This window comes from Dermacentor andersoni, chromosome 3 (genome assembly GCF_023375885.2).
Source record: "Dermacentor andersoni chromosome 3, qqDerAnde1_hic_scaffold, whole genome shotgun sequence".
Taxonomy (NCBI): Eukaryota; Metazoa; Arthropoda; class Arachnida; order Ixodida; family Ixodidae; genus Dermacentor; species Dermacentor andersoni.
The window spans coordinates 42,428,775-42,450,278 of NC_092816.1; the positions used below are offsets into that span (position 1 = coordinate 42,428,775).

Here is a 21,504-nt window from a genome sequence, read left to right on the forward strand (position 1 = left end):
CCCACTACAATGATACTGCATAACAAGATGTTAGCGTTATCTAACAGGCACTTCCTTTTATTTTTTCCCGTGCTTCTGTTATTTGCATTTTTGTTTATACAGTGACATGCTAAAGTGCCACTAACAGCCAGTGAAAGGCAGTGAGCATTGAAGTTACGATTGTTTTGTCAGTGCACTGATGTATCTTGTCTGGCCTGGGACATGGGAAACAAAGCATGGCTGATGGCATTCAATCTTCAGCCATGTGTAATCTTGCACTGTGTGTAGGCGCCAAGGGGAACACAATAAGTGAATGCCCTCCACTTATTGTGAAATTTGCAGCAGTAGAGAAGATAAGACAAAAGCAAGCTGCACAGCACAGGCCAATGTTCATGCCATTTTACCTGGCACAGTAACCATGTTTAGAAATGCCAGTAGCCAACCAGCCCAGCTTTGTACATTCGTAACAGCACTTTTGCCCCATTCTAGGCGTGTTCCACTTGGCACCTAAGGCACCGCAATTAATCCATAGCAACTAGCTTGAATATCGGTTAATTCACCGTAATTGTCCCATTCTTTGACCTGCGCGTGCTGCAACAGTGTAATCAGTCTCAAAGTTGCAAGAAGTCAAAACAGCCGGCTAATGTTAGCCACCAATACTTCAATGTGTTTTATTACTTTTTTTACAGTCAACTTCCACACTTTCGTTCGTCTTTTCATAACACCTGGCAAAGGCCAACAACTGAATGTGCTGCATAACTGTCACGACGCGGTTAGAAACATGAAAAATGAACCAACGTCAACCGGGCTCTTCTTAGTTTTCTGAACATGAGTAACATCCGGCTTCGTTCTCTTACACAGTAATCACACAAACGTATCGCCACAAAATGAAAAAATTATTCACAAGGGTGTTCCACAGACTAAACTACACGTGCACGCACATGCCAATGCATTCTGTGCTTCACGACAGCATTGCGACATGTTCATGCACATATATATATATATTTCCTTTTTTTTCCTCGAAGTAAAAGCTTAGCATAAAAGTACAACCACTGTTACAGCAGTAGAAACAAAAACTTGCTTACAGTTTATACAGTTTTGAGGAAATGGGAATAGGATTAGCTTTTTTTCTTTCGTTTCACTGTTGGTGTCATCGTAAGACCCGACAAAGTAAACTCACTACTTCAAACAGCATTTTCACCGTGACACACTTTGTACAAAATAAACTACGCAATCGTAAATTTTGCTGCATGCTGCAGGTGTATCTGGCATGGTGAAATCGGGGCAGTCACAACATCCTTAACGGTATGGTGCCAAGTAAAAAAAAATATATATGAATGACAATGCTTGAAACAGCTGACAGCTGAATGTTTTCACATGCCGATAACTAAGACACCAAAGTGCAACATGGTAAGTCCGAGCATTTTGGCAGGTGTAGCTCGTTGGTTTAGCTGTCGGTACAGTCAAGTACTCGTTGGCGGTCGTAGAAAGCGGCCTGCTTCAATGACTCATCCTCGTTTCCAGACATTCTCATTTCAATAGCCTTTGCTCGGCAAAGAGACATCCCCCAGTTGACAACACTTGAAGAGGCTTAACAAGAGTTTCATTCGCAATGAAAAGCACTATGTCAAAAAAGTCTAGGAAAGACCCAAGTCCCGCAAACCTCTCCCCGTCTCTGACAGCTTAGACGGCAAACTCATCTACACACCTACTAGCATCATGCCAACTATGCTTGCATTGTTGTCACATAAAATGTAGATTGGCCCCCTTATTCACAAACGGGCTTTGACTCAATGCACTTTCCTAGACTTGTCTTTGTAGGATGGCATTGTCCATCAAATAAACTCGACTGATCCAACAGTTCCTCAGTGATTTCTGCAGCGAGGGCTTTCAGAGAAAAAACGCACTTCCACTAGTGTTTCTAAAGCTACATCAGGTGCCTGGTTACAAAATTTTAGCTTGGGAATCGCAGAGGAGAGTTACTGAAGGTGTGGCGACCATTTAAGTTGAGGTCGGCGCCATTGTTCGCTTTCCGTAGCCAAGGCCGCATTGAGTCGAGGAACATTTAAGAATGTGGGGGTCAAAGCTCCATTAGCGTGGTTAACACCACAGTTTCACCTCTGAACCACCATGAACCTGCTAAATTCGAGCGGCAGCTTTAGAAATGTGTTGTATCGTGTTAACAAAAGAAATGGCACAAAAAACTAATTTCTGTGTTATCGCTAGTATGAGAAACAACCATTCTTTTCTTCCTCTGTGCCAGGATTTCGCAAAGCGGCGTTACGTTTTTTTTCTTTCTTTTTTTGCTCTTAGTGGAGATTGCACCCATGCCAAGTGATTTTTAAGTGGCTATGCCTTCGGCCTCAAAGCATGGTGCGCGGCTCCTCGACAGATGGGCAAAATGCGACGAAAGACTTGGCAAACAAAAATGTCTGACTACAGAGCTCGTGATGCACGCCTCCCACTAGCTAATAAACACATAGGGCTCTGATGCTTCGCTTGCTCTTCCAACACAAAACATTCATATTCACACACATCCAATCGAAGATGAGCTGAAGAAAAGCCTAAGACCTTTTTTTAATAGTGGAAGAAATAAAATATAAAGAGCAATTCAGCAGCCACTGAGTAAAGAAGGGCCTTTAAGTTTCAACTATACACTATGATCCAAAGTGACGGTTGGGTCGGGAATGTCCAGTACACGAAATGAAGAGACAAACTTACAAAAAAATTTTGACAGCTCTACACGCGAATCAGATGCCAACCAAGCACGCTAAGTCTGCAGTCCTTTCACACAGACGCAGTGACATAACTTAGGAATGTTGCACTTATGCTTTGCATACATGCCACAAAAATAAAAAAAAAATGCAGGTCAGAGACAACTGCATCAAAGAAAAAAAAAGGGGGGGGGGGGCATTGAGAAACATTCCCGTTCAGTCTTCTCAGCTGTGTAGGATAATTTCATATATCTGATGCACCCCTTGTGCCACTTCCAGCGCTCTCGTCTTCAAGGACAACTGCAATGAAGAAAAACCCGCAATGTGAAACTCAACAGCAGTTCCCAATGGCAAAAATCAAAACTAATGGCCATATTCACGGTACTGCCTTAGCTTGATGCTCCTCCCCAACTCCAACAAAACGGGGTGCAGTGGTTGCCCTCAAATGAAGCAGACATATTTCAGTAATTAATGTCTACTATCTGTGCAAAGAGTAGTTGCCGAAGAAACATTTCTGCATTTTAACAGCTTTACTATTAAGACAATACCATATTTGCTCGAATAATGATCGAATTTTTTCTTTTTTTTGTCAAAAAATTGAACGCAAATTCAGAGGTGCGATCAGTACGCGGGTTCAATTTTCCACGAAAAGAACAAACAAATTTTTTTTTCATTTCACGTTTGCTGCGGGATGACATCAGGATGACAACACTGCCGCTGTAACAGTGCGGGACATGAAAACAAAAATGGCAGCCGGCGAAGCAAGCCCAACGCGATTTTTTCTTCTTCTAGTGAGTACATTACGAGCATTGAAACAGTTTGTTCCGTATCAGTAACGAATAATACCGTTAACATTGGCAAGTTTGCGGCAATGACGTAGCCATGTCCACTTTGAGGGGACAGAAACAGAGACGGGGCCGCTTAACTGCCAGTGGCGTAGAAACACATGGTGGGCATGCTGCGATAACTGCGGCATTTGTCTTCACTACTATCCTAATACGGCACGTTTCTGCTAAGGGTGGGCGAATATCTTAGCTGTGTTACTAGCGTCGGCATATGAATAGGGTACACTTCTAACGTTTCATTGTAAACGTGGCTACTATTGTAGCCGCTCGCGATTTATTGCGTGCCCACGAGTGCAAACGAGAGGAACTGAAAGGTGCCTTTTTTGTTGTTGTTGACCACAACCATTATAAAGCCTACAAATAATAAAGCTAAGGCAAGTTTGGTTGTAGCTTTTGTTTCATAGAAGTGCGGAAAGTGATGAAAGGAATGAAATGGGCCATCTGCTTAAGAATCTGTTTGGTACATGCAGACCGCTTGGTATGTCTTGAGTCGTTCGCGTAGCATTGGACAGATGGCAAGCGCGATCATTAGCTAGACTTGGCACAGGACATATCACTGCGGCAAGTCCGGAGTGCTATCATTACGCGGAAAAGAAAAATCGAATTTGGACGACAAAATTCAGGGGCGGGATCATTATGTGAGCGCGATCATTATGCAAGTAAATAAGGTAAATGTAAATCCACCTAATTACAAAACTATCTCGAGAATCGCTGAGGAATGCCAGTGAATCAACGGGCAGCACAGTCATTGATTGTCCAGAACGGTTTAAGGAAGAGAACCACACAATGCAACTAGCAGGAGCCGTCTCAACGTAAGCAGGCACACTCGACCCTCACACAGCCAGCATACTGGCGATCTTGTGTTGACAATACAAACTGGCCCTCTCTTTCAGCTGCATTTTCTGCTTGCCAAAGACAAGCAGGCAATGGCGCCGCAATCTCTGTCATAGAAGATGCGCCTTGTATAGGGATGGCATAGTGAACTAGTTTTGAAATAGCTCCACTGCACTTGTTCCATTGAACAAAAATAAATGCCACTCACAGTGATCCTGGGGTTCCCCGGTTGAACCTTCAGCTCGGCCAGCACCCAGATGCCGTTGGTGAGTTTCAGCGACTGGTACAGCATGTCCTGGCCGTCGACGTTGCGCTTGGCGATGGTGAAGATATTGTTCTGCTGCAGCCGCTGGGCCAGTTGGTCAGCGGACAGGGACCCCGCATCCAGCGAGAACTGAAGCTCGTTCTGGGCTGGAATATCCTTCCAGGTGGCTAGGAACACGCGTTTGTCCATCAGTCCGTCTTCCACAAACAACACGTGCAATGGAACCACACAACTGAAATAGAAGACGTCCACGTTGTTCTTGACGGCCACCTGCAACGACAGCGCAAGCCAGACACAATCTGACACACTGGAATTTTGTTCTTTGAAGCAGTGCCTCGACCACACGAGGTGACGTCGCAGGCTTCCAGATTACAGTGTTGGCGCACAGATGTACTGCTGCGTCCTTTTACCCTAAAATATTCAATGGGGTCAACGACCACACACTTGTGCTGTGCACGAAAGCCAGCTTCTCGATGTCACAGGGCATTGGTCTCTAAACTTTCACTGGGCATTAGGGCATATACGAAGGCATTTTACTTTTTAACTTAGTACTTCGTCGGCCGAAGTGACAGCGAAGGCGGCACATGGGTGCTCTGGGACATGCTCAGTGGAGAGCAAGTGAATAACCCGAGATGCAAGCGAGCGAGTGAGCTGGAAGGTGAACACTCGGAAAGCCACAAAAGAATGCTCTGTGGGCCACACGCTGGGTCCCCCAGTTTAGGGGAGGGTGCAGATACATGCGCACATAGCAGCACATGTCTTCAAGGAAGTATGCGAAACAAGGATATACACAAAGCTGCACATCAGTGTAAAGGCTAGAGTACACTTTACCAAAACAGCAAGGTGTGCGAGGCCTCAAGCATACCAGCACAGCTACAATATTTTTGCGCATATAACCTGCACAAAAAATTCAAAAGAACAATTGAACAGTAAAGACGGGGTGTGTGTTATATGCACATTTTGCCTTTTAGGGAGGGGGGAGCATGTGGGTCCTAGACGAAAAATTTCAAAAATCTATTCTTCAAGGTATAGCGCTGAAAGCTTGTACATAGATGTAATGTTATGTGCTTATTTCGAATATAAGGCCCATTTTCGTTTATCTCCTTTGGTTCAAACTTTATGCAAGCTTTCTTTAATTATCTTCCGGAAGGATCTGCAATATATCTGTTCATTAGATTTCACTAAATAGGGTGTCAATGGCTTCTATATAATTCAAGGAATGCAATAAGACCAACCTTATTGCTCTGCCTTACCTAAAGTACGAGTTGCGAGATACTGAATTTTAAACTTGAAAAAGCTTTTTCAGGTGACTAAATATGAAATCTCGCAACTCTTGTTCTAGGTAAGGCAAGAGCAATAAGGTTGGTCTTATTGCGTTCCTTGAATCATACTGAAGTCATTTGTACCCTGTTTAGCGAAATTTCAAGTACTGAGATTTTTCAAATCTTTGCACAAGATTATTTAAAGGAAGCTCGCATAATATTAGAACCAGAAGTCATAAACAAAAATGGACAGCAGCAGCATGCTGCTGTCCTTCACGGCAGCAGCATGCTGCCATGAAGCCAGAACTCAAGGCAAGGTTCTCCACCATTCAGTTTCGTTACCTCCTAGGGTACCTCACCCTCTCCCCACCCCTGTGCGCTGAAGCTCTTCTTGCCTCTTTCATAGTCACTCATTCTAGCCCTCTTTGCAGGTTGCCATTTTGCATTCATTAGTTAGTCAACCTTTATTCTACGAGTGCACGCAGTGCTGGAAAACTCGTAAGTCACCCATTCCCACGGAAGCTCCCTCAGTCCACGTGAAGCACTTTGTGGTACGGCGGTGAGCTAATTCACTAGTATTGGCATTTTCAGCTTGGTCACGTTTGCTCCATCACCGGTGCCCATGCAAGAACTGCTCCCGATTTGCGACCGATTTGTCCACGATAACGTCCGGCGTGTGAATCCAGCTTTGTCAGCATTGCCATAGGATGGGGGAACTGGCTGAAGATGCGGCGTGAACGAGTCGTGCATCCGGGAATGGAGACTGTCTTTTACAAATATACGAGCGTTGTATGAAGTTATTTACGTGGATGACACAACCGGATATTTTTTTTCTTTTTTTTTTTTTTTCTTTCTGGGCTGTTGTATTTGGGGGTGCATGTTATATGTGGTGGCAGATTATACGCAGAAAAATACGGTATGCATTAGACAGTCGATTGCACATCTCCCACGTAAGGCCGGTGGCAATTATGCCTTCTCTTATTGGACAGTGGTACCTAACCTGCAAGTTCGTGAGGGGGTCCATCTTCTGGACAGGGCCAGTAGTGGAAAGTGGTAGGCTTGCGTCTGCTGGGAAGTTTGGCTGCAAGGGAGCCTGCACCTGCAGCGGCTGCGCAGGGGCCAGCCCGAAGCTGCACAGACAAGGGGCACATTCTGTCTCAGCACCGCGCAAAGATTGAAAAAAAAAAAATAAGAGAAAACATTGTGAAGAAAGCAGCATGAAAGATGAAAACGCAAGGTGGAGAACAACATACAGAACAGGCGCCGGTCAGCACATGACCTATTGCCGTTCTCCATTTTTTTTCGTTTCATCTCTTTTGCGCTACTTTCGTCATGATGCAAGTTGCACCAAATAGCAAAGTTATCCTTCCTTTCGCTTCAAAAAACCCACTTGATTGCTTCTAGCAGCATGCACACATTCCACAGACGGAGGAGCACCAAGTATACAGGCCTATACCACCACCATGAAAATTGCCCGTTTAAGTGGTTGTAAGAGGTGCCGAAATGCGTGCGCCTCCCCTCCCATTCCCATTCTAAGGTCAATCTAGCACAGAGCCATGATCTCTCATTTTGCACCCAGCCCTTGTGACGAATGGCCACTGTAGCTGCAAAGCAGCGACTGCAATATTGCTGACTGCAAGCAAGAATGTCAGGACTTCTCACAATAATGTGAGAAGCAGCAACTGGCGTTCACTCACCTGTTTTTGTTGAACTGGATAGCAAAGGCAGTCATAGCCTGCATTGCTTTATTGCTGAAGGTCATGTCCATGAAGATTTGGCCATTTCTTCGTGTGAAGGAGCCTGCAATCTCCAAACCTTTTCCTCGTGCTGCAGGCAGCCAGATCTGCAAGATGGATTTAACCAGTTGAGTTGTGGGACTCTGAAGACATTTATGAATGTCCATGCAGGAGGCTGCCCAGTGCTTTCAGTACAGTTGACCCCACTTATAACGATCCCAGATATAACGATTTATTGGTTATGACGACCACACTTCCCTCCATTTACGATCTTCCGACGCTGCCTACTGAAACTGCATCTGCAAATAATGAAAATTTAAGAAGAGCCGTACTGTTACAACGAACACTTCAAACACGCGATGCTACGAAGCATGGAAGTGCGATTGAACTGGCTGCAGAACAGCGCGGCTCCCACTACAGTTTAAGCCCGGTTAAGATACAACTGCTGTGATGAACAAGCACCGCACACGGATTTCAGAAGCCACGAGGAAAGTCACTCGCTTTCAACCATGCTAGGGCATCCAATGCTTCCAAAGCATGTCTCCAGCATGCTTCAGGGCGAGGCAGTACAGTGGCTATGACTTCTGAGATAGCACTGACGTGCGTGACAGTAGCGCTGTGCTGCGAAAATGCGGCACAACGTGCCACTCTCATGCAAAGTTACAAAGAGTCGGCATTTACTATGCCATTACCTTGAGATTATGGTTCGTCGACATTCTGTTGACATTGTTGCTGTTAATGGCTCGCGATGGAATCTAACCTTTCGAACTTAGTACTTTTTCGGCCAAAGTGGCAGAGAAAGTAACCTTACGGCTCTCAGCGCACATGTGGCTAATGATGCATTCGTAAGGGCAGGACCTTAGCAAAATGCTGGCATGTCACAATAGTTTCCACTTCCAGCCAACTATAACGCTTTGCTACTGTATGCAGAATCCACTCGTGGCCCGCCGATAGTAAAGTTTATCGCAAGCTTGACGTAATAGTTCTGCGGAAACCTGCAAGGTGGAGAGAAACAATTAATAAAGGGAAAATGAAACATCCACCCAAACGTAGCTAAGTGCTACAAAGGAAACTCATACGGGTTCCTCAAAAGAAAAGCTTCGCAGTTGAAGAAAAACTCGTCCTGGTCTGGGACTTCGCGGTGGTCCCGGGTTCGAGTCCCGGAAAGCTAGCAACAAAGGAAGCCATAAGATTAAAGAACTCCAAAGGTCGAGGGGACATTTGTTGCCAACATAAGAGCGGGGGTCTATTTAAAACTCTGAAGGCCTGCCAGTAAACTTCTTAGGTGTCTCAGTGCTCGTACTATGACTGGAGATGGCGCATGTGGGTGTGTTAATTAAGGAACACATGTTATGCCTCCCAACAGTGGCATCTCCCCCCCCCCCCCCCCGTGGTATACTTCACTGCATAATTCGGATGGATTACGCTGAAACTAAATTTAAAGGCAAATACTGCCAAGTCAATTGACAGCAAGTTTCGGCATTATTTCTGTCTTGTTAATTCGACTCGCTGGATAGTTCCATCAGTTTCGTCAGTCCCGTAGGGTCAAATTAACGACGCCGACTGTACTACTAGTTTGCCAAATTTTATGTCTGAATGTTACACCTACGCCTCAAAATTCCTAGATGAGGATGGGACGTGAGGCAGCTCTGGAATCATTCTAGCCACCAGAGGTCTTCTAGCATGCGAACAGTCTAGATAAGCAGTCATTTCAGCATCCATTTCACCCCCACTGGTATGTCACATTGCCATATCATTCACATAGAACGAAAAGCACGGACAGATAACAGCAAATACAATAATCTTTATTCAATTGACTGATTGAGTTTGAGATTCCAAAGCAACATACTATGAAAGACCCAGTATTGGAGTCTTCATACTTTGATCAAACTGTGTTCTGGTACCTCCCTAGGGCTTATCACAAATTGCAGCTATATGGTGGAAGTTATGAAGCCCCATCCAGGAAGCATTCTGGTGCAAAAACTTCACGAACGGTTTAGTAATAGCTTAGATAGAAGCAAATAAGATGTCGCGAGGAAATGGGATGAAGAGGCAAGCTATCTTTGCCTGCCCTCTCCCGTATGGTGAGTCAAATTCACTTGCCTGCTTTGGTGGCGTGTAGAAGGTGCTGGTGGAGCCCAGGCCGAATATGTCACCCAGCAGGCCTGTCGTGTTAGTGGATCCCAATGGCGCCGGTGCCGCTGCTGGGATAGGAGCAGCTCCAGCGCCACCAAGGGTGTCACCCAACTGCAGGAAGCAGTTTATTCATAAATGTGCAAGTCCTTATAATTTGCAAGTCAGCTGCCCGATAGCACTTTGTAGCATGCGGCATGAGTGAGAGCCTGGACACGGCCATATAACAAGGGCAACAGTAATGAATCACTAAGAATTGCCAGCAAACGAACCTCTAGTGCTTTCAACGAAGGGTGTGCAAACTCGCACATACAGCTTCACTCTCTTTGATGTATCAGTTGGTTAGATTGGCATACATCTGCGAAGAACTTAACCAAGTGACTACGGAGAAGGCATTAAGCTGTGTATGTGTTTGTGTACTGGGCATTAAAGACCAACAGATGTGAAATCAGTGTCGACAAGCTAGTGGCTCAGTCACAAGAGCCCTTTACACCTGGCTCCCTTACACAGGCACCATTATGCACTAAACACTTGCAATTTTGCAGCCAGAGCAGTGCACCTTACCAAGCTGTCCAGACCGCCACCAAAGATGTCCATGGCTGCCGATGGAGGGGCAGCCGGTGGCACCGGCACGGCCGCCGCGGGAGGCACAGGGGGCGGGGCTCCAATGTCCATGCTCAGAAGGTCTCCAATCAGCGTGTCAGCACTCGGGATGACCGTCGATTGGTCTCCAGCTCCCGCTGCTCCAGCTTCGTCTGCTGAGCCCACGCTATCAAAAGAACAGAAAAATGCCAGCTATACAGAGCATCTTGGACCAGCGGCCACAAAAAAAAAAAAAAAAGAAAGAAAAGAAAAGAAAAGAAAAAAAAAGAAAAAAGAAAACCTTTCTAATGCAGTGCCCCAGTAAAGTATGGTGCAACTTCGTGGCAACACAGTTGGTATTGCAAAAAGCTGAATCACAGAAGAATGCTTCACAACCACGCATTACATTGCAGTGAAGCGTCACTAACAGGCAAAAGTTGTGGATGACCCAGATGCACACACACACTTCGCAATTCTGTTTCCCAGACTTGTGCAAATAATTTGTGCAGAAATGATGCAATGTGCACTTTTCTCTTCCCTTTCACCTGCCACTTTCACTAGTTGTCAAGGGAGGTCCGACATATTTAAAATAGTCTAGGCAACCACGCACAATTACCCTTCAACATTCTCTACCATTTACCGAAAACAAGAAACACGATTAAAAATGTTATGCGAGAATTGTGCCCTGAACGAAACACTATCACTCCAACAACTTAAAAAAAAAGGTAAAAATACAAGGGGGCAGTGTAAGCAAATTGGTTGCAGCTGATGAGCCGTCTCATACAGAAAGTGGGAGAGTACAACAACCAGTAATCTATCTACACCATCCCCACTTGAAGGCAGCCTGCATAATGCACACATGTGGGAAAACAAGGCAGGGTGCTTACGAGTTGTGCCTGAGGGGTAGGGCACGGCGGAGACCAACGCGCGATCCCTCAACGAAGGCTGACGGTGGCTTGTGGTAGACAGACGCAAGGCTGCCAATGTGGCAAATGAGCTCATCGAGTAGGCTGGGCTCAAGCAGGTCTGTCTCTTCGGATATGAGTGGCTTCTCGGCCAGCACCACCTCCTTGGCAGCCGCAGGATCCGTCGAGAGCAGCCGCCAGTAGATGAAACCCCGGTCCCTGAGGTCGGGATTGTCGCTATCTTGGGTGGCCAAACTCAAAACCTGCAAGGTAAAGGTCGCACAAGCTGTAAGGCACAGTCATTAACCAAAGGCCACAGTGGATATCAGCCTGCCACTGACATCAGCCAAGTTCATGACCCCACATGTCCTTTCAAAACAGGAAATGGCTGGTAACAACTGCTGCTGTAAAATGAGACAGTTTAATTGAGCAAGCATGTAGGTATTAAACTGGGGTTTGCAACTCAGAAATGATGGCAATGGTGATACAGACCAAAAAAAGAACTTGGACATTAGTCAAGCGATGCAGCTAAGCAATAAACTAAGGCCATCATTGCACATTTTAGATCAGGTGGCAGTCACTGCAAGAACCTGAGAATGTGGCATGCATTGTGGGCGATCTGACAATGACAGGCTTGCCACTGTAGAAGGAACTACAATAATTGAGTTTAAAGAGTTGGCACATCGAATGTCGAAGCATGGCGCAACAGGAAACTGGACGAAATCAAAATGTCCCATGTCTAAAGAAGCAAGAAAAACGCAATTCGTGTCAAAATAAGTTTCAATTATTACCTGCTGTACAAGCTCTTGTGTCTCTGTGGGTCGTTTCAAAAACAACTTGACTATGGCTGTAAGCAATTGAAGTTGAACCTGTCAGAGAAAGAAGGAAAAGGTAAAGGTTTCAAACTTGCGATACTGTTGGAACAGGCTGGCACATCAATGCTGCCATTGCACATTACGTGTATCATGTCAAAATATGACAGGAACATAGGCTCACCTGAGTATTCTCATCATGAAATCCTTCCAGAAAGCTTTCCAGCAGCTCATCCGCATTGTCAATGCGTTCTGCGTACTCTCCAATGATCCAGATCATTGAGGCTCTAAGGAAGGCAAAACGTAAAACAATACTGTACAGGCACTGCCAAAGGACTATTATGGTCAAAGCACTGGGAGCTTTGACCATAAAAGAAAACGAGAGAACACAAGCTGCAACAACAAGGAGTGACTTTTCGCTTGATAAATGCACGGCGATGGGGCACCGTCATCATTTTTCATACCCAAATCTGCAGAAATTGCACCGCCACCACTTTCAGTCTAAGCAGAAAAAAAAATATGCCTCATGTTGCACCGCCATGTGCGTTTCCACCAATTATGGTGGAAAGCTCAATCATGTGATGCAAAGCACAGTTCCTTTACAAACCACCAGATGTTAGCCCACCATGAATGCTGGAACCCAGCGATGGCATCTGTAGTCTTGTGGACACCACAAACATGTTTTATTGCCATGGCGCGGACATACCGTGCCACTTCCTTACGTCTGCAGCAGCACGGGCGTATGCCACTAAATCGCATATTTCATGAGGCATTTTTCCTTGTGAAATATGCAGCGTGCAGTTGCAGCCTTAGAAGTCACGGACAACATACCAACTATGTGGGCTGCATACATGGACCTGCAAAGTTTTGTGTTGTGTGTGACTGCTAGAAATTTAAGCATCTCTCTGCAGTTAAAGTTAATTCCCCTTTAGTGTGCAAGATCAGAGAATGATACAGTCGAACCCGACTATATCGAACCCGTTAACATCGAATTATTCTATATATCGAACAATTTCTGGTCACGGTATAGTTACAATGAGTATATATAGCAAAAATTACGCTTACATCGAACAAATATTGCAGTGACTCCCGATATATCGAACGTCAAGCGGCGGAAAAGTGACCCCAGAAGTTGGCTTTCCCTCGCGGTAGCGGGGAAACCCGGCGGCACGGCTCCATCCAACCGCTCTCCCTACCGTGACCGCGCTGCCTCGGGCTGTTCGGGCGAGCCGTCGCCACTCCCTATGTCGCGCATAGTGAAGTCTATTATCCTCCCTCTTTCTCTATCATCTTTCACTTCCCACTCCCTCCCCCCTGACGACGCTTCGCCGTTCTCCCTCACGGGTTGCAGAATCAAGCGTCCTTCCTTTCTTTAGATCACTATCTATCGACACATCATCATCATCATCATCATCAGCCTAGTTACGCCCACTGCAGGGCAAAGGCCTCTCCCATACTTCTCCAACTACCCCGGTCATGTACTAATTGTGGCCATGTTGTCCCTGCAAACGTCTTAATGTCATCTGCCCACCTAACTTTCTGCCACCCCCTGCTACGCTTCCCTTCCCTTGGAATCCAGTCCGTAGCTCTTAGTGACCATCGGTTATCTTCCCTCCTCATTACATGTCCGGCCCATGCCCATTTCTTTTTCTTGATTTCAACTAAGATGTCGTTTACCCGCGTTTGTTGCCTCACCCAATCTGCTCTTTTCTTATCCCTTAGCCTTACACCCATCATTCTTCTTTCCATAGCTCGTTGCGTCGTCCTCAATTTCAGCAGAACCCTTTTCGTAAGCCTCCAGGTTTCTGCCCCATATGTGAGTACTGGTAACACACAGCTGTTGTACACTTTCCTTTTGAGGGATAGTGGCAACCTACTGTTCATGATTTGAGAATGCCTGCCAAACGCACCCCAACCCATTCTTATTCTTCTGGTTATTTCAGTCTCATGATCCAGATCCGTGGTCACTACCTGCCCTAAGTAGATATATTCCCTTACCACTTCCAGTGTTTCGCTACCTATCGTAAACTGCTGTTCTCTTCCGAGACTGTTAAACAGTACTTTAGTTTTCTGCAGATTAATTTTCAGACCCACCCTTCTGCTTTGCCTCTCCAGGTCAGTGAGCATGCATTGCAATTCGTCTCCTGAGTTACTAAGCAAGGCAATATCAGCGAATCGCAAGTTGCTAAGGTATTCTCCATCAACTTTTATCCCCAATTCTTCCCACTCCAGGCCTCTGAATACCTCCTGTAAACATGCTGTGAATAGCATTGGAGATATCGTATCTCCCTGTCTGACGCCTTTCTTTATAGGGATTTTGTTGCTTTCTTTGTGGAGGACTACGGTGGCTGTGGAGCCGCTATAGATATCTTCCAGTATTTTTACATATGGCTCATCTACACCCTGATTCCGTAATGCCTCCATGACTGCTGAGGTTTCGACTGAATCAAACGCTTTCTCGTAATAAATGAAAGCTATATATAAGGGTTGGTTATATTCTGCACATTTCTCTATCACTTGACTGATAGTGTGAATATGGTCTATTGTTGAGTAGCCTTTACGGAATCCTGCCTGGTCCTTTGGTTGACAGAAGTCTAAGGTATTCCTGATTCTATTTGCGATTACCTTAGTAAATACTTTGTAGGCAACGGACAGTAAGCTGATCGGTCTATAATTTTTCAAGTCTTTGGCGTCCCCTTTCTTATGGATTAGGATTATGTTAGCGTTCTTCCAAGATTCCGGTACGCTCGAGGTTATGAGGCATTGCGTATACAGGGTGGCCAGTTTCTCTAGAACAATCTGACCACCATCTATCGACACTCCCCAGCAAAAAATGAACCTGGCCCGCCTACAGCGCTTGCTCAGACAGCCAATCAGAGGCTCTTGTGCGCTCTTCGTGCAAGATGGCGAAAGTGCGAGTTGTCTGGCGGCTACTCTGGTTTATCGTGTTTGCGCCTTGTGGGCCTTCTCCCGCAGTGTTGCTGTGATGAAGCGGCAGAATTCGCCTTTCGCCGTGAAGATCGAAATCATAAATCGCGTCGAACGCGATATCCCCGCAGCGTGCAAGATTCCGAGGAGCACACTCAGCACGATTAGGGCTAAAGTGGCCAGACTCGCAACCCGGTGCCCATGGCGCCCGACGCGTACGCACGGCCGGGTACGAGGCGTTCTTCATACGTGCCGGTTTCCGCGTGCTCGGTGATGACTGTAAATTCTGATGAATGCGACGAAGCCGTTGCCGGTGTTGCCGAAGTTTGGAGCGAGCCGTCAAAATTTCCGGGACATTCGAATCAACGGTGGACGAGTTTGTGAGTGCAGATGATGGTGTCGCGACGACGGTAGATCCCGAAACGAAGACTACATCGCCGACATCGTACCGAGCACAAATGAAAGTAGGCACGTTGAGGAAAGCAACTACGGTCCTTCGCCCACATCCTCCGAAATGATTGGTGCACTCGCATTAGTCCGGTGCTTCTGCGCGAATGCGGAAAGTTGCGGCCTCAGCTGCTCGGACTCCTTAGACAACGTGGGGAAGTGCGTGCGTCGCAGGCAGCGAAATTGCCCAAGCAGAAGAAAATGCAGGACTAATTTATGCGAAACTAAGCTAGTTTCGTCAATAAAGTGATTTTATAAATGGTATGTGCTTTTATGACATCCAATTATTTAGCAGGCTTATATCGAATTATGCTCTATATCGAACTGATAGGAGTTTTTTTGCGAGTTCGATATAGCCGGGTTTGACTGTAGCATGTTCATTCTTACACAACACAAGTCCCTTACTTGTGGAATCCCGAACTACAACACAGTGGACTAGAAAATAAAGATTAAACATCAGTATTTTGATAGTCGGGTGCATAATGAAATGAATGGTTCGATGAGAATCAGCCAGAATAAGTTGAAGCAAGCATGCAACACAGCTGGGGTGTAGTGCGCTCACAAGCTTTTCCTCCTATTCTTTCATATTAACAATGATGCAGTTATGGTTAGCTGTAGATTAAGAATAAGTGCAAGCTAAAATTAACCATTTACGTAGTCACTCTACTTTTAAAAATAAGACACGCAACTTGCCTTGCTTCTGGTTCATCCAGCGTGTCCAGGTTTTCACACAGAGTGGATATAATGCTTTCGTACTTGTTTGGGTACTTCCTAAAGATGTCCTGCATTAAAAGTCACAACGAACAAAGCAGTGAGAACTTTTTCGAGGAAAAACAAAAATGAATGCTGAATGAAAATGTTTGAAGGCTGCCGTCTCAACTGCCAAGTGTCAACTGCAGAGTGGATTCGCATGTACTGCATGCTGTCCTACATATCAGCATCACTGCCTGATGAATATATGTACCAAGCCAACTGTACCAAGTACATAGATATCAGAACCAAAACTCACCGACAGTAACACCTTACTGCAGCACTACAATCACCCATGGGAAATTGGACATGGATCTGATACTAACATCAGTTGCCAAAGAAATAAGCATGACAATGCCATCAAGTGGTGAAAGTTAACTTCCACGACTGAGATGGTATTGTGTTGTGAAACTTCATAACTTCACCGTGCCCAGGTTATGGCTTATGGGCAAGGCAAGAGCTGTAATGATGTGTGTGATAGCTAAATGGTTGTGTTGACTGGTCTCTCAACGCATGTTTAATGCATCACCACTTGCTAAAGTTTGTGCATTCACACTGCATGTTGACAGCCAATTAGGTGCAGAATTAGTAAGAAGGATGTTCTTGTCTGTGGTGTTCCTAACGGGTCTAAGAAGTGATACCATAGACCCGAAGCTGTCACATTCAGCCTTGTGGACCAAAGCAGCCAAGTAAAACTTATATTTTGTGCACATGATGTGCTAACAATGTTACAGTAAACCCTCGTTACAATACAGTGAACAGCACAGCAAAAAATTTTGACACAAGCAGTAATTCGATAAAAGCAGACACGCTATAAGAGCTGCGACAATAACATCTCAGCTGTTTGGGAACACCGCAGATGTAAAAAAAATTACCAAGTACAGCTGCCGATGGATTTTTTGGACTCCGAAAATTCGGACTTGATGGATATTCCGGACTGCATAAATGCACCATCCGGGTTAATACATGCAGAGCTAATGCATTTTCACAATATATTCGTCACCCAATGTTCAATTTTCCAGACTAAATCACTCATTCCAAGCCACGCTACTAATGCTACCTTATCTTGGGGGCCCGCATGCTGAATTTCTGTTTGCCGGGCTTCCAGTGGCCCACTCTAAAGCCTCCAAGATTGAGAGAGCGGGCGACATCTTGTCTCTGAGGCCATGCTGCTCTTCCTTGGCTGACAACGCTCCAGGGGACGGCAGTCTTTCTTGTTCCTTTCTGTTTTCGGTCAGCACCTAATGCAGGATTCATTGTTTTTTTTTCTTTGTTTCGCTTGCTATTTTGCATGTGGTTTGTCTACAGAACAGGTGTGTCTCGGAGACATTGTAGCATCTCTGTATGTTCGCGCAGCTTTGCATTTGTGTGATTGGCTCCACATCATGTGCGTTCGTGAGAGCCAAGTGGTGTGAAGAAACGTGGCTCATTACTTTAACCTCTGCCTGTGGAGATAGCCAATGCAGTGACGCTTTAAGACTACATACAGAGAGGACGTCACTCTTTCGCAAATCCAAGCAAATCTGATCGCCTCCAAGCATATCATGAGGCAGGGCATTATTAAGAGTTTTTTTAAGCTGCTCTAAGCTTAATAAATAGTAGTTTTCTCAATTAAGTTTTTCGGACAGATTTTTCTGACTATGTTTCAGTCCCCAAGAGGTCTGAAAAATCGCTCGGCGACTGTAATTCCACCTCATTGATGGCCATCCTTGACTCATTATGTTGCAGAGAAAAAGGAGGTCAGTTTCCGCGTGCATCTTTTTGGTCAGGACTGCATGACACTTGGGTTAAAGCGATAATTCGAATAAGGCGACTTCGTTGTAGTGAGGGTTTACTGTACTTTTTCGGTAGCTTATTCAAGCACCAAAGCTCCTGTGAGCTGTTAGCACATGGTCTTTAGAACCAAAGTCCCTTTGGCCGACTCAATTTATGTCCACTACAGTCAAATCTCGATATAACGAATCACGCGGGACCGCCGAAAATCATTCGTTATTTTGAACTATCGTTGTAACGAAAAACTTGCAGTTATAAGCCAGTGGACAAACCTCGGAATGAAAATGACGTACTTTGGCAGTACATGCATGTGCAGACAAGCATACTCTCAAATGAAAATGTTTCACTCATTTCAAAGCTGCTTTATTTGAAGAAATCAGTGATTTTCTTCTGGCGCATGCAGCATGCACAACCAATTAGGAATGAGTCTACATCTTCCACTTCGGGCAATACCTCATCCGGTATGTCATTGCACCGAGTGATGAAAGTGCGGACTTTGTTCATGTGCACTAAAACATCAATGTTCAACACAATCTCATCTTCTGTGTTTGGCGACCAACAGTGGTCTTCCTTCGGGTCGTTATAGTCACTGGAGACGTCGCGAACGCAGTTAACAATCTCTTCAGTTGTTAGGTCCGCTGCTGTTAGTGCTGCGCTGTCGCTCTCCACGTAGTCGAAGGAAGAGACGGAGGGCAGCAGTTCCGCAACCTCGGCCCATAGGTCTCCTGGGTTGTTGTTGGTCACCTCCAGGTCGTCTTCAAGCTGCACAGGCGCTTTGATAAGCACTGTTTTTTGCCAGCAGTTGCTAATGAACGCCTTCAAGTTCCACCAAGCTCCTGTAACATTTCTGCTGCCTGACGAATATTGATTGCAGTCGGCTGCTTTAGGCGGAAGTTGATAATCAACTGCTGCACAAGGAGTTTATGAAATTCTGCTTTCACACTCTTTATAATGCCCTGGTCTAGGGGTTGCAGCAAGGACGCTTTTTGGCAGCTGAAGCTCCAAGCAAACGTGCGTCAAGCGAACATTCACAATGTGAGCAGGGCAGTTGTCGACAACCAGTATAATTCTTTAGTCATCCCTCTCCATTGGTCGTGGAGTTTGATGAGCCACTCTGAAAAGAGTTCTCTGGTCATCCAGACTCGTTTGTTGGCGCGGTAGTTGTATGGTAACGACACGACGTTTTTCATGCAGCAAGGCTTTGCACACTTGCCAATGACGAGTGGTTTAATTTTCTTCATGCCTGTTGCATTGCAGCAGAGCCGGACTGTCATGCAAAGATGTGACTTTTTCCCTCATTTGTACTGCTGCCCTTTTAAGTGCATCGTCCGGTTTGGCAGGAGCTGATAAAAACATGCGGTCTCCTCCGCATTGAAAATGTAGTCTTCAGAGTATGATCTAGCCACCTCTAGAAAACGATCATTGCACCACGAATCCACGCCTTCTCTGTCAGCAGCCTTTTCCTCGCCCGAGACTACGCCAAGTTATTCCGTTCCTTTGGCAGAAACGAAAAATCCAAACTGCACTGGCGTCGAACCCAGTTATTTCAAGTGCACCGGCAAATTCGCTGGCTTTTTCTTGGAGCATTGGGCCAGACACGGGAACGTTTTGCAGTCTGGCATCTTTGAACCACGTGAGAACAGCTTGGTCCACATTTTGAAAGTTTCCCAGTCGCAACTCGTAGGAGCGAGTTGCGACTCCCGGTGAAGCTTGACAATCTTATCTCGGTCTTTCAAAATGGTCGTGACGGTCGATTGGACAATGCCATGCTGTCTGCACACATCGATTTGCTTTTTCCCTGTGTCGATTTCCTGCAATACGTCCAATTTGTCCTGCAGCGAAAACTGCTTTCACTTCTTAGCACAGTCTCTGGCTGCATTCATCGTTGAATCTCGGGTGAACAACACCAAACCTTTGTCGTGAAGTTCTTGAAGTTTCTGGTGAAGCAGTTGGCACGTGAATTGGTGATGATAGCTGCTGCACTCGCAGTTTGTGTCACGCGAGAGTTGCGGCGCTGTTACTTTTAGCCGAATTCGTAATACTGATGTTCCTCGGTTATAATGGGGAAAATAAACGATGTGCGTTATTCTGAAATATGTGCTATATTGAAATTCGTAATTTTGAAATATTTTTACATTGAAAATATAGGCAATATGGCAGGGATCCTTAAAATATTCGTAAATTTGAGAAATTCGTTAATGTTCGTTCGTAGTAACGAGATTTCACTGTATATCCGGCATGCTCTGTCGTCCCGTGGAAGCCATAGGAAGTGCATCATGGGAAGCTCACCTTGATGACAACAATAGCTTCTTGGACAACATAGTTGACCTTGGTCTGGATGAGGTCGAGCAGGGTGCTGACACACCGCTCGGCTGACGGCTCCACCTTGATGGCACAGCGACCAATGGCACGCACAGCCTTGCGCACAAAGTCCACGTCCACTTCTGTTGCGTACCTTCACAGGAGAAGGTGCGGAAGGTTGAACCTCAGCTTGAACATGTAAACGACACTTGTGACATTATCATGCAACCATTATCAACTAAAAATTAAATTCTGGAATTTGACATTCCAAAACCACAATATGACTGAGGCACACCGTAGTGGAGGACACCGGATTAATTTCGACCCCTGGGGTTCTTTGACAAGCACTGAATGTATGGTACAAGGGCATTTTTGCATTTCGTCACCATAGAAATGCGACAGCCGTGGGCGGGATTTGATCCTGTGCCCTCGGGCTTAGCAGCACAACAGTAAAGCCATTACACCACCGCAGCGGGTTATCAACAGAGTCAAGATGTAGATGGGCAGGAAATAATCGCAATTGATATTGCAACACCAGCTCTAGAGAAAAAAATTGATGGATTTCACTTACTGCTCATAATTAATCATCATCATCATCATCATTAGCCTGGTTACGCCCACTGCAGGGCAAAGGCCTCTCCCATACTTCAACTACTCCGGTCATGTACTAATTGTGGCCATGTTGTCCCTGCAAACTTCTTAATCTCATCTGCCCACCCAACTTTCTGCCGCCCCTGCTACGCTTCCCTTCCCCCTTTGGAATCCAGTCCGTAACCCTTAATGATCATCGTAACATTTAATGACCATGACCAATGATGAATCACGCATTCTTAAAGCGTATTTGCTCAGAAGTGCACAGTCCAACAAGAATTAACCCCAAAAATGAACTTCTATGGGGATATTCAATAGCGTATCTCACTTTGTAAAACTAGTAGACTATCAAGCCATAATTGGGCATTGCTTCTGTCACTCACTGTTACCCATGAATATTAACTGTTCCGGGCCTTCTCACTCAACAATACATAGCAAACTGATAGCTTCCAAGGGAACGAATAACACCCGATCTGGACAGATGGCAACTATCGTACTTATTCTAACTTAAGCCGACCTTTATTCGTTTTCTTGAAAATCAAGCCATCGACCTATCCATATTTACTCGAATATAATGTGCACTTTTTTCCTGATAAAACAGGTCCAAAAATAGCCTGTGCGTTACCGTAAACCTAGACCCTAAATCT

General features: G+C 45.5%; 1 protein-coding gene across 1 annotated transcript in view; it reads right to left on the minus strand.

Moving 5' to 3' along the window:
• Window positions 1–620: 620 nt before the first annotated feature.
• Window positions 621–21,504, minus strand: part of AP-1-2beta (adaptor protein complex 1/2, beta subunit) — a 30,509-nt gene continuing 9,625 nt past the window's right edge. Inside the window, exons 9-19 of the mRNA XM_050166932.3 lie at window positions 20,255–20,420; window positions 16,136–16,224; window positions 12,252–12,354; window positions 12,047–12,124; window positions 11,238–11,518; window positions 10,333–10,537; window positions 9,739–9,882; window positions 7,597–7,742; window positions 6,900–7,029; window positions 4,581–4,907; window positions 621–2,993 (exon numbers count right to left, since the gene is read on the minus strand). Coding sequence (XP_050022889.1) covers window positions 2,919–2,993; window positions 4,581–4,907; window positions 6,900–7,029; window positions 7,597–7,742; window positions 9,739–9,882; window positions 10,333–10,537; window positions 11,238–11,518; window positions 12,047–12,124; window positions 12,252–12,354; window positions 16,136–16,224; window positions 20,255–20,420 — 1,744 coding nt within the window. The 3' untranslated portion in view covers window positions 621–2,918. The remainder of the gene's footprint in view (window positions 2,994–4,580; window positions 4,908–6,899; window positions 7,030–7,596; window positions 7,743–9,738; window positions 9,883–10,332; window positions 10,538–11,237; window positions 11,519–12,046; window positions 12,125–12,251; window positions 12,355–16,135; window positions 16,225–20,254; window positions 20,421–21,504) is intronic.